Here is a 14307-nt window from a genome sequence, read left to right as displayed (position 1 = left end):
GATGATAGGTGTGTGAAATAAATCATAACAAGAATAGGCCAAACAAAAACCACATTTAATTATTTAAAAGACTTAATAAAGAGGGACATTAACTTCAATTTAAGAAAAAGCATGTTGAAGGGCTTTATATGGCAAGGACTGTTGTATGGGTCAAAATGTTGACACTTTCAGCAGACACCAGAAAGAAGTTAGAGGCCTTTGACAAGTGGTGTTATAGGCGAATGTTAATAAGTTACTGACAGGAAAACAAATTAAGCAATAATGTACTAAAGTTAGCAGAAATTTCAAGAGAATTACTTGAAATGTACAGAAAAAGAAAACTAAAATACTTTGGTCATATAATTAGGGATGAGGGGTTAATAACAGAAATATTACTGGGCAAAGTTGAGGGTAGGAGGGTCAGGGGAAAGCAGACTGGGATGAATGAATGAAATTAAAAACTTGGTCCCCAGAGAGATGCAAAATCTTGAAGGATCGGTAAAAAACAGACCAAAAACGTTTAGAGTGGAGGATTGTGGTCGTCAACACTCAGATATGAGGACAGTACTCTGACTGACTGATACAGTACCTGTATACTTTTTATTATTTTTATTTTAAAATAAAATAATGAAGATAAAACTTGATAGGCCTTGTTTTAAGAGGAATGAGGATTTGTTCATGGCAATGTTGTCAGTATCTATCCCTGTCCAACTATTTCCCACTCAGGTGTCTTCACATGGTCACATTTCTTCCAGAAATCATAAAGAAAATATTTGCGGGCATGGGGCATCAATTTGGTGGGGGCGGAAACAAACAAATTTTCTATGAACACCTTGTGCACAGGTCAGGATATTATGGCATTGAATGTTGCAGAGTATTTCAAATAAATTCTTCGTTTAGTTCTGCAGACAGAAGATGGAGACCCTGCGGGGGGGGGGGAAACTGACTGCTCACCCCCCAAAAAAAACGTTCGTCTCCCACCCCTGCCTCTGTCATTCTTACTGTAACTCGACAAAATATTGTTTATTTGTTATTTATTAATTAGTAAAGATATGTTATTGTAATAATTTGAACATATTAATACCAGCACCATTTTTATACAGTAAAATACATATTTTTACCTTATTATTCGGCTTGTTACTTAATGTTTATGCAAATTACTGATTATATATTAAATTTTTTCGATAGTAGTATTCAATATTTTATATTAACCATGATAAAACATACACCATAAGAGGCTGACCATACGAGAATATATAATAATAAATGTTGGAGAGTGTGTGTTGGTGTTGGAGAGTATGTATTGGTGATGTTGGTGGTGTTGGAGGGTGTGTGTTGGTGGTGTTGGAGGGTGTGTGATGGTGGTGTTGGAGGGTGTGTTGGGGGTGTGTGTATGTGATGTTGAGGTGTGTTCCTGACACTCACACATGCATGCACGCACGCACACACACACACGACCTCATCTGCAAATTTGGTGAGAAGCTTCTGCAACATCCTCGACACTGGCTCCTACTACCACCCGAGATCCCTCGTCCGAGAATTGCTGTTCGACACCACAACCGCATCCAGCCCATACGTGCACGAACTGATCGCTATAAAAACAGCCCAGTCCCAATCATTGTAAAAATTATCAATAACTTGTAATGAACCAGTGTATTCACTCCCAGTCAATCTTACTTTTTGCACTGTCACTATGTTGAAAGGCCCTGTAGTTTGAGCTTCTCCCCACCTAGTTATTATATATCATATTTGTATCACTTATGTTACTTGTATATCATTTGTACATTAAGAGACCCATTCCCCAATTATGTAATTGTATATTTTCAGCCTTCAGGCTGCCATGCTCTTTCAATAAACCGTTAATTATTATTATTATTACACACACAAAGGAATTGAGACAACACGCATCCAGTGACGGTCTTGTGTGACTGCTTAGAGGCGAGCTAAACATCAGTTGTTGAGGAGTGCTTGGCAACATGGTGCATGTTACCACTCCTTTTAATTTCCACCTCTCTAATTACCCGCACCTTTCTGCTTTCTCTATCCATATTGTAAAATGTTATGTAACATAATGTTGAAGGGATACAACTTTGCTCATTAATACTTATACTTAACACAATTTCCCAAAAAATACTTTAGCTTTGTCTTTATTCAAGACATCTTCAGGTCCTGAGACCTGCTAATCCCCACCTAAGAAAGAGTAACCTGATATTCTATCAGGTCAGTATTATAAGACCACTAATCCCCCACCCTACCTCCACCTGACATTGAGTCAGGTCAGGTTAGGTCTCCCCCCAAAATATTTTAGCTTTTGTCTTTATTCAATACATCTTCAGGTCATGAGACCTACTAATTCCCCACCCAAGAAAGGGTGACCTGGCATTCCATCCCTGTATATTCAGTTGCCTCCGAAAATGTCTTGAATAAAGACGAAAGCTAAGGTGCTCCAGTATACTTTATTGACTGAGAGGTAGCAGTGAACAACACACGTGGTGGTGGCAGTACAGAGAATGAGCGGATATAAACAAACATGACACACCAAGTGACGCGTGGCGCGAATTTAATGGAAACACGCTCGACTTCGAGAAATAGTTCGGTAAGTCGGGCGAGCATAACGAAAAGTTCGATTTAGCGAAAATTTTGATTTAACAAACAGAGCTGGCTTCAATTAGTTCGTTATATTAAGAAAATACTGGATCATGTTTTTTGCTCATCCGTGCTATTTGAGAAAAAAAAAAAGTAATTTTTTTTTTAAATTTAATCACTCATTAACCCTCTCAGCCTCGGAGCCTAACACACATAAGTGCATGAAAACTTATGCTCAGCCTCGGAGATTTTTGCCAAAAAATCGTTGAAAAATATACATTTTTGGTCAAGCTCTTAATGCAACGTCAGCAAATGCTACCTAGGTATGTTAATTCAAAGCCAATTCGCCAGGCCAACATACAGGCAATTAAAACATCTAATAATTACTTAATAAGTAATATTAGGAGGACACGTCGCTACCTGGCATTTAATTGCAATTCTCAAAACCCCCTCCTTCACCCCCCACTATACGCATCACGACCCTCATCTCTTGCCTGGCGCTTCAGCTATAATACACACAAAGGGAAGCTCCGCGAATTTTTGTTCTAATTGCTGAAATACTCACCTCAGCAAGGATATTATATACCGTTTTTGTACTTAATAGCACAGTGATGAAGTAGAGTGACTTTTATTTTGTTGTCTCCCATTTATTGTATTTGGGACATTTTCTTTTACGATCTTTGGTCAGCATGGCGACCAAAACACATTTTCTTTGTGAGTCGTTTGGCGTTGTGACTATCCCTTGCCTTTAAATCACTCAGTGAATGTTGCTGCACCCTCCCGGGCTCGTCTTCACTAAAAGAGAATATGTGAATATATCTATTTATATATACATATATATGTATATTGTTTACGATCTCTTTGTCCCAATTATTCACGTGCTAATATGAACACCATGACTATCTCTCTCCCTACTCTTATGTTCGTTCACAAAAACCTTTGGGCTTCCGCCCTTGGGTTTCTATTTGTTCTCAGCAAAAAGGCCAGGGTTGAGTTTGTCTCTTCATAACTTTATTTTTTGATGTCCTCAGTAGCGGGTTCAGCCTTTCCAGGCGAACTTTAGCGAGGCTGCTAGACTTAGCGTTCCTTCCGGAATGTTGACCTTTCGGTCTTCATAGCAATCTAGTTATGTTGAAATGGACTTTACACCTTCTATGAGTCGAAGGCCTTGGTTAGGTTGATGAAAGCCATGTACAGGACACGATGCTGTTCTCTACACTTTTCCTGTATCTGGCGGGCAGCAAAGATCATGTTATTGGCTGTCACGTGTCGGTCTAAAGCCACATTGAGATTCTGGGAGGAAATTTTCCGCCTCAGGAAGGAGTCTGTTTAGGAGGACTCGGGTGATAATCTTGCCAGCTACGGACAGCAGTGAGATCCCATTATAGTTGCCTTAGTCTGACCTGTCTCCCTTGTTCTTAAAAAATAATGACGATGGAGGCAAAGTCCTCTTAATTGCACCATATTGGATCCTACAACCTTGGTAACCTGGATCTACTGGACTGGTGCCCGAATCCTCTACAATTGCAACAAGGATGTATAGACCAGGTACTTCATTCTCAGTTCGAGATATCCTTGGCACTTCACGCTTGGAGTTTCTCAAAAAAAAAGTTTAAATAGGTTGTTGGGTAATTCCAATATAGCTAACCAAGTATTAGCAGGTCATAGACCCCAAACTTCTATTCAATATGAGAAAGCTTGGAATCTTTTTCAACAATTTATCAAGTTAACAACTCCGGATTCATTATCGGAAACAGTTGTATTAGAATTTTTAGAATTTCTGTTCAGAGTTAAAGGCCTTCAAGGATCGACAATTGCATCTTATAAATCAGCGTTGGTTGACCCTCTGGCTTGGGGTTTTAATATTACCTTGAACCCAAGGATTTATCAAATGCTAAGATCGTCCTTTTTCATTCAGAGACCTCCTCGACCCAAGAGAATCCCGCCTTGGTCTCTGGAAAAAGTTACTAATCTTCTTATGGGGCCTAATTACAATATAAATCTGAACAGGGATAAATTACTCCAGAAGGCAGCTTTCCTTCTAGCAATAGCAACGGGTATGAGAATCAGTGAACTGATTTCAATTTCCAATAATCCATCATTATTGGTATTTTCTGACGAGGATGTTATCCTTTTTCCTACGGAGATCCTAAGAAAAAATGAAAGGGAAGATTTCCAAGCTCAACCTATTAGGATAAAACGTCTAATGGATGAAACTAGGGTTCCTCACATATTGTGTCCAGTTAAAAATCTTCAGGAATGGTTAACCAGATTCCCTAATCAAGGCCCTTATGTTTTCTCATCAAGGGATGGTAAGAAATTATCTCCTAGTCAATTGACAAAATCCTTATCTCAATTAGTGAATCAAGCAGACCCTGGCAAGAAATTTTTGGCACATGACACTAGGAAATATGCAGGGTCTGTGGCTTTTCTGCGGCACATGAGTCTCAGTCAGATCAAGGAAATGGGCTTTTGGAGATCTTCAAAAACTTTCAAAGACAGCTATCTTTATCTATCTCTGAGAGATGCTTCAGATGTGGTGGTGCTGGGTTCCCCTCCCCCCATCTAGTAAATCTCAACTACCAGGACCTTCTTCCTCATCAGAATAAAGTGAGTATCCTTTTTGAGTAAATTAACATTTTTACCTTCCGGTAAATGTTCCTAATTTTGGAAATGTTCAAAACGGTTTATAATATAATAGGGACCTGTCAGCGGAGCCTTGTATGCAAAGTCACCTCCCTCTCCACCTCCTGCTCGGGTATTCTTGCTGACGTTGCATTAAGAGCTTGAACAAAAAGACGTTTTTTTCTAAAAAACAGTTTTTGTGATATAGCTCGAATGCGACGTCCATAACCCACCCATCTCGACCCTTCATGAGTTGATTTTTTATTACTGCTCTCTCTGAGGCAAGAGATGAGGGTCGTGATGCGTATAGTGGGGGGTGAAGGAGGGGGTTTGAGAATTGCAATTAAATGCTAGGTCGCGACGTGTCCTCCTAATATTACTTTTAAGTAATTATTAGATGTTTTAATTGCCTGTATGTTGGCCTGGCGAGTTATTGCTAGGCATTAACATACCTAGGTATAAGCTAGGCGTCACATTCTGGACTGAACAAAAATATATTTTTTTAGGGCTCATTTCACTGCCATGGAATTGTTTTATTAATTGTAATGGGGTCTCTTCTAGCATAAAATTGTCTGAAAAATTGTATGAAACAAAAAAAGAATACAAATATTGAACATTCTTGAAATTTAAGCCACTTTCTTAGAGTATACGTTGAAAAAGTAGGAAAATGTTTAGTACATCTCGAATTCCATTCACATTTTCCCTGTATTGTGGTGTTCATTGATATTTATTATATACCAAAATAAAGAACAGAGCATGTAGAATATCATGGTATAAGGAAAAATAATATAAAAAACTCATGGAATAATTAAAGGGCCAAGTGGCACACCCTCCTCTCACTCTAATGGCCAGAGCAACACTGGCTTCATGCTGTGCTGCCACTCACACGATGACCAAGACGGTCTCGGGGAAGGTTATAAGGCCCACACAAAAAAACGACGTCTGTCAAATGGCGTCCAAAGTTCAGTCAGTTTCACTGAATAGTTTTGAGTTATTTGAAAAACTAGCCCATTGGATATGGCGTCGAGAGGCTGAGCGTAAGTTTTTTTGCCTTTTATGTTCGACGCCACAATGGTGTCGTGTGAGGCTGTGAGGGTTAAAATGCACGAATTTGTGGAAAACGGATTTATTTAACACTCATTCCACTGCATATAAATGATGTGCTTAGAAATAATTAAAATATAATACAATATAAAATTATAAAATAAGTAAAATTAAAGGCATGGTTGTGTATGTGTGGGAACTGAACATGTGTGGAGGCAGTGGGCTATAATTGTGTGGCCGCACTCCCTCTGGATGTGACATCATAGCATGCACAGAGAGCAGCGTGGCTGTCACATGTCTGTGAGTCAGCTGCCGGGATGAACTGGGTTGTGTCGATCAGACGATGGTTTGAGTATGGAAGGAGAAAATAATGTTGATACAGGTTGACAACCCCTTATCCGAAAACCTCGGGGCCTGGGGGGCGAAAATGTAATTGTAATTGTAATTGCAATTGTAATTATAATAATAAAAATAATTATTCATAGTAAATAAAATTTATAAAAATACACCAAAATAAAATAATAATGATAACAAAAATATAATTATAATAAAATTAATAATAATAATAATAATAATACTGTAATAATAAAATACTATTAATAATAATAATAATAATAATAATAATAATAATAATAATAATAAAGAAATACAAGAATGAAAAAAAGATCAAAGGTGAGAAACATGACGTAGACCTCCGAATTATTATTATTATTGATATTATTATAATTATTATTATTATTGATATTATTATAATTATTATTATATTTTCGCTTCCCAGGCCTCAATGTGGGTCAGTGACCTGTGTCCGGGTGGGCTGATCCCTGTAAAAAAACCCTAACCTAACCATTTTGAAATCCGAAAAATTCCGAAAACCGAAATGCGTCTGGCCCCAAGGATTTCGGATAAGGGATTGTCAACCTGTAGTTCAAAAGATTAAAATACTGTAGGCCAAACACTGAATACTAGAAGGATAGCTAACGAAAAATATAAACAGTAGCTGGAGACAATTTATGGTACATTTTTATAAGAAATATTAGCTGTCGGTAATTTTCTCAAGGTAATTTTGGATAAGAAGTCACCACCATTTTCTAGTATGTTGCCTGATATCCCAAAACCTTGACATGATACAGCCTGGAAAGTACACTATGATGAAGAAAACTGGTACAATTTGTTGGAAGCAGAGTTGAAAATTATGTGATGATACAAATTTTAGTTGCAATGCAAAAGCAAATACTGTATAGTACAGTACCCTGTACCTTGAAATGAAATTTGAGCAAAATCTATATTTTGACCAATTGTGCTGAAACGCAAAGTAATAGGTCGGGCATATATTTATTTTATTTTATTTTGATTTTTTTCCCAAAAAGACTTTGCATCTAGAAAGTGAAAAGATATGTGTTTAAATGGTAAAGCTAGTGTATGTTCATGGTGAAATGTATAAACACACGGTTTAAAACTTACAGGCATTGTGTAACTGGGGGTTTAAGCATTGTACTGTACTTGTATGTGAAAAGAGTTTGGCATTTCTACAACATTGTTACTTGAACTTACAGGTATCCTGGCAGGTGTGTGGTAACTGAAGAAGAGCTGTGATTGGTGGTTGTGTAATGAGACATTACCGGGAGTGCTTGGGTCAGCCGTGCAAACAGGCTCCCTTTCTGGATTATCAGCGCTTATGTCACTTTCACTGTACCACCTAACCAGCTGCAATGGAAAAAATATATATATTATAACATGTAACAGCAGTTTTAATTTTTATTTTGGCTTCTGCAAGTAGAGCCCACATGTATCTGAGATCATTCATTTATTGTCTCTTAACCAATTATTTCATATTGGAAAAAAATTCAAATTATTAATGTTAAAATCCCCTACTAGGCTCTTTATTATAATACAGTCATGCGCCGGTTAACGTCCAACCAAACAACGTCCTGAAGCGAGAGAAAACGGACTCCTATGATGGGGCACTCAAATAAAGATAGACATGGCTACATGTTTTGTGGACTACCCACTGTACAGTATTGAGTGTATCCTTTTCATCACTTTGTAATAAACCTAGCCATGCCTATGTGTTTATGATACTTACCATAACATTATATATATATATATATAGTGGGTCTAAATGGTCGTAAAATGGGAAACTTGAGGTTTAGTGCCTGGAACCAATTAGAATAAATTCCATAGGTTCTGTACTTTCGGACAACGTCCATTTCGGTTAACGTCATGTTTCCAAAAACGTATCTAGGACGTTAACCGGCGCATGACTGTATGTATATTTTTCTAACCAATCAAGAAGTCTCAAATGTGTCTGAACTACAGTATTCCTTCCCGATGAATTAGTGTATCTTCTTTACTATCAATCATTCAATACAGTATGTTTGGTAAAATACTATATGGCAGAAAGTAGGTTTTTAAATCTGTTTCCTCAAGAAAGTAAAAAGACTGACTTGTAGGGTTCGGTAGCACATGAATATTTAGGTTCATTAGTAAACAGACTGATAGCTGGATATGGAGAGGAAAATCATAAATGAAAGGAAAATGACAGGGTGAGAGAGTATTTGTAGGAGTCAATAGAAAGTGTGTGTGTGTAATAATAATAATAATAATAATAATAAACGGTTTACTGAAAAAGTTTGCAGCCCGAAGGCTGAAAATATACATTGGACATAAATGACTTATTACATACATTGGTGGTTTAACAAAAGCCTTCATTTGAGAAAGGTGAAGGAACATACAGATTAATGTTTACACACACAGATCACGTGAGCTGAGATGTTGAACAGCAGACACGTAGTGTAGTAACTCCCTCACAGATGGTGTATGAGGGGCCTGATGTGGTGTAGTAATTTCCTCACAGATGGTGTTATGAGGGGCATCACATGGCGTAGTAATTCCCTCACAGATGGTGTTATGAGGGGCATCATGTGGTGTAGTAATTCCCTCACAGATGGTGTTATGAGGGGCATCATGTGGTGTAGTAATTCCCTCACAGATGGTGTTATGAGGGATATCATGTGGTGTAGTAATTCCCTCACAGATGGTGTTATGAGGAACTTCACATGATGCTGTAGCAACTCATTCACTATGTGGTGTCGTAGCATCATGGGGACAAAACGTGGGCTGTTGTCACAGGACTTCACTCACTCAAGTGGGTGAGGTGTGGTCCCAGGCCTTTCTATCATGGAGTCTCAGGGGAATTATCACTGGGTACCTGGTACCTCACTGTGCGAAGGTTAGCTTGGGTGAGACTCAACTGCCGAGTTGTTTTTCACTGACTTAAGCACTGTTCACCACTATTCAACACTGGTTCCATTCCTTTCCCAAATGAAATAGTAACTTCTGGCGAGAACTTGTTGATATTCCGGTGGGGAGGAGGGTTCAGGGGAGGGAGTTGGTATGGGCCAACATAACAGTTGACGTGGCTGCTGCTGAGCAGCGCCAGGAGCGTCTGACCCGTCTGTAGTCAAGGATGTGTGTGTGTGTGTGTGTGTGTGTGTGTGTGTGTGTGTGTGTGTGTGTGTGTGTGTGTAATAATAATTAACGGTTTATTGAAAAGTTCTGCAGCCCGAGGCTGAAAATATACATTGGACATAAATGACTTATTACATACATTGGTGGTTTAACAAAAGCCTTCATTAGAGAAAGGTAAAGGAACATACAGTGAACATACAGATTAATGTAGGTGTTGAACAGCAAACACGTAGTGTAGCTCCTCCCAGATGGTGTTAGGAGGGACCTCACGTGATGTAGTAATTCCCTCGCAGATGGTGTTATGAGGGACCTGGCGTGGTGTAGTAATTCCCTCGCAGATGGTGTTATGAGGGCCCTCACGTGGTGTAGTAATTCCCTCACAGATGGTGTTATGAGGGGCCTCACGTGGTGTAGTAATTCCCTCACAGGTGGTGTTATGAGGGGCCTCACGTGGTGTAGTAAATTCCTCACAGATGGTGTTATACGGGCCTCACGTGGAGATTCGTGGTGTAGGCTCACAGATGGTGTGTATGAGGGCCTCACGTGGTGTAGTAATTCCCTCACAGATGGTGTTATGGGGCCTCACGTGGTGTAGTAATTCCCTCACAGATGGTGTTATGAGGGGCCTCACGTGGTGTAGTAATTCCACAGGAGTGTTATGAGGCCTCCCTCACAGGTGGTGTTATGAGGGCCTCACGTGGTGTAGTAATTTCACAGATGGTATGCGGGGCCTCACGTGGTGTAGTAGTTCCCTCACAGATGTTGCCTATGTCCCTCACAGACAGGTGTGGGCCTCAAGTGTAGTAATTCCTCACAGATGGTGTTATGAGGGCCTCACGTGGTGTAGTAATTCCCTCACAGATGGTGTTATGAGGGGCCTCACGCGTGTAGTACCCTCCCAATGTGGGCCTCACGTGATAGTAATTCCCTCACAGAGGGTGTTATGAGGGCCTCACGTGGTGTAGTAATTTCCTCAGATGGTGCTATGATGGTACTCACAGATGGTGTATCAGGGCCTCACGGTGTAGTAATTCTCACAGACTGTTATATGAGTGAGGTGTGGTCCCAGGCCTTCCTATAGTAGACGGATTAACACATCGCTGGTTGTTGGGTCTCACGGGCCATTATCACTGGGTACCTGGGACCTCACTGTGTGAAGGTTAACTTGGGTGCGACTGTTACTGTTGAGTTGTTTCACTGACTTAAGCACTGTTCACCACTGTTCACCTCTGTTTAACACTGGTTCCATTCCTTTCCTAAATGAAATAGTAACTTCTGAGAACTTGTTGATATTCCGTGGGGAGGAGGGTTCAGGGAGGGAGTTGGTATGGGCCAACAGTTGACCTGGCTGCCCAGAGGAGCGCCAGGTGCCTTGACCTCGATGGTCAGGATGTAGTGTGCATGTGTGTGTGTGTGTGTGTGTGTGTGTGTGTGTGTGTGTGTGTGTGTGTGTGTGTGTGTGTGTATGTGTGTGTAGTAGAAATAATAATAATAATAATAATAATAATAATAATAATAAACGGTTTATTAATAGAGTTGCAGCCAGTGGCTGAAAATATATAAACTTATATGTGATTTAGACATAATAATATACGTTCAATTCATTTACAGGGCTGTACAGTACATAAATCAGGAGTTAATATTTATAAGAACAAGAGAGACCAGTCAGATTGTGGCAACTACCAAGGGATCTCGCCGCTCTCCGTAGCTGGCAAGATTATCGCCCGAGTCTTCCTAACCAGACTTCTTCCTGAGGCGGAAAATTTCCTCCCAGAGTCTCAATGTGGTTTTAAACCATCACGTGGCACCACTGACATGATCTTTGCTGCCCGGCAGATACAGGAAAAGTGCAGAGAACAGCGTCGTGACCTGTACATGGCTTTCATCGACCTAACCAAGGCCTTCGACTCGGTCAACAGGGAAGCCCTCTGGTGGACCCTCAGCCGTTTTGGGTGCCCACCAAAATTCATTTCCATTGTGAGGCAACTCCACGATAGCATGAACGGCAGTGTCCTGCACAACGGCACCCAGTCAGAGTTCTTCCCCATCCAAACGGGGATTAAACAAGGGTGTGTACTGGCACCAACTCTCTTATCCATCTTCTTGGCTGCCTTCCTCACTCGTGCCAGTGCCGATTTAGCCAGTGTGGTGAACATCGAGTACCGGGTAAAGGGGGTCTTTTGAACATAAGACAAATCCAGGCAAGAACAAAGGTGTCGGCAGCTTCCATTGCTGAACTTCAGCATGGAGACGACCTCACCCTTGTTGCTCATACTGAACACGACCTACAGGAGATCCTGAACACCTATGCAGGCGTGTATGCACACTTCGGCCTTGAGGTGAATGTACGTAATACTTAGATGCTCTTTCAACCTGCCCCTGGCTCAGACACACCTCCACCATCCATGTAGCTTAACGGTACTACAGGTTGACAACCCTTTATCTGAAATTTCAAAAACCGAAAAGCTCTAAAAACCGAAAGTTTTTTTTTTTTGAAAAAAAAAAAAAAAAAAAAAACATTCTGAAAACCAAAAAATTCCAAAATCCGAAATGCCTCTGGCCCCAAGGATTTCGGATAAGGGATTGTCAACCTGTACACTCTCTAATGTTACCCACTTTCAGTATCTCGGCTCCAACCTGTCCAACACCGCAGACATCGATGAAGAGATTCAGCATCGGATCAGATGTGCATCTCAAGCCTTGGGCGGACACCGAAATTGTGTCTTCAGCTGTAGGGAGCTGAAATCATCTACAAAACTGCTTGTTATCGCCGCTGGCTTCAGCTACAATGCTGGCGTGTGATGCCATTAAATCTTTCGACATGTGACCTCGCCAGAAGTAGAAGTGTTTACAGACAAGTCCTGGTTCTGCTGAGTGGACTGTCTTCGACTGGTGGCAGTGCTGCCCACCCCTCCACGAGACAGATCGCCCTCTCTAGTGATGCTGTGAAGACCAGCCTTCTGCTCGCACTGGTGAACACTGACCCACAACCCTGTCCGAGAATTTGAGCTGAGACAATTTACGCAGTACTGTTGTCTCTTGGAACACCATACTGATCTGCATTGACCCGCACTTGTAAGTACAGCCTAAGTGATGACATACCCCTCGGTACTGAAATATTGTTGACTAACCACGCCTACTCATTTCTGCCTAACCTGGAGTAATAAGACAATGCAGAATGAAGCGAAGCTAAGATTAATAGAGTTATGAACTTTGTGTTATGTCTGTATGTTTAATAAATCGTAATTAAGATAAAATTATGTGAGACTAACTAATTATGTATCAGATGAATCACCATGTAATTATGAACATCTCCTCTGCAGGTTTTGACCACATCATTAAATATTGAATGCGTCAAAAGGCGAGTTTCAATCATTCCCTTCGACTTGCCCGTCACCTGAACGTCCTTAACCAAGGTGTTTACACTGCACGTATATCGAGCAGTGGTCCTGCCTACCCTACTATATGGCAGAGACAGGGTCACATACAGGAGGCACCTCAAGGCACTTGAAAACTTTCACCAACATAGTCTACGTTCCATCCTAAGAGTTCGTTGGGAAGACAAGAGAACAAATGCCAGTATTCTTACTGACACCAACTGTAGGAGCATCGAGGCTACAATTATCCATGAACAACTACGCTGGATTGGCCATGTTACCTGCATGGACGACAGTAGACTGCCAAAGCAGTTGCTTTACAGACACCTAACGAATAGTAAACGTAACGCTGGCGGGCAACTGAAAAGGTATAAGGATAGTCTTAAGACAAACCTGAAAAGGTGCCAAATCGACCATCTCACCTGGGAGTTGATTACTCCACATCATAACGCTTGGAGGAGCACTGCATGAGAAGGTGTCAATACTTTCGAGTTAGCCCGACTGCAAACCGAGGCAGATAAGCGCCAACGTCAGAAAGACGCTGCCTCCGCCCCGCACATGTGGAGGCACATGTGCAATGAATGTGGACGGCACTGCCGGTCCCATATTTGTGTCTTTAGTCACCTCAAAACTCACTAACCTAGGTGACATCCCTAATAACCCATATCATTTTACCATAGCTGGATGATCGTCATACTCGATTCCGAGTGACAGCAAAATAGTAGTGTGTGTGTGTGTGTGTGTGTGTGTGTGTGTGTGTACACAGGGTGGTGTAATGCATCTAGTGTGGCAGCAGTATGTTAGTGTTAACGTGCAAGCATACCTTGCTTCCTCTTGCTTTCAGCTACCGACGCTGGCTAACCCTCGTGGTGAACAGGGAAGCAGCTTGCATAAGTCTTCCCCTGCCAGTACACTGCCTCTTCACCATGAAGACTCCTGCTGTGCCTCCTCGTGGCAACACACAGTAACTGGGTGCCTCGTGGGCCCAGGCAAGACTAGCAGGGGATCTCGGAGTAACAGTGGGCCCGAGAGGGACAGTGTATAGGCCCACTGGCACGTGGACACATCCTGGCACCTACCAACATCTGTCCCGTTTCCTTGCAGAGTAACCTCGGTAGGTATAAGGCCGCGGGAGCAAACCCCAAATGAAAAATCTGACCACCACGGGAACCCAATGACTACACCGGCGGACAAAGGCAATGCATGATGGGCAGGCTACTAAGGCGAA

The 14307-nt window shown here is 41.2% G+C and overlaps 1 protein-coding gene across 4 annotated transcripts in view; it reads right to left on the bottom strand.

Moving 5' to 3' along the window:
* Positions 1 to 14307, bottom strand: part of LOC121867245 (serine/threonine-protein kinase greatwall-like) — a 219980-nt gene that overhangs the window by 73134 nt on the left and 132539 nt on the right. For all 4 annotated transcript variants that reach the window (XM_042367099.1, XM_042367097.1, XM_042367098.1 and 1 more), the window contains one exon: positions 7786 to 7938. In XM_042367099.1, coding sequence (XP_042223033.1) covers positions 7786 to 7938 — 153 coding nt within the window. The remainder of the gene's footprint in view (positions 1 to 7785; positions 7939 to 14307) is intronic.

The sequence above is a fragment of the Homarus americanus genome, unplaced genomic scaffold, assembly GCF_018991925.1.
Source record: "Homarus americanus isolate GMGI-L3 unplaced genomic scaffold, GMGI_Hamer_2.0 scaffold6317, whole genome shotgun sequence".
In the NCBI taxonomy this organism is placed as follows: domain Eukaryota; kingdom Metazoa; phylum Arthropoda; class Malacostraca; order Decapoda; family Nephropidae; genus Homarus; species Homarus americanus.
This window is presented reverse-complemented; position numbering and strand designations above follow the sequence as displayed.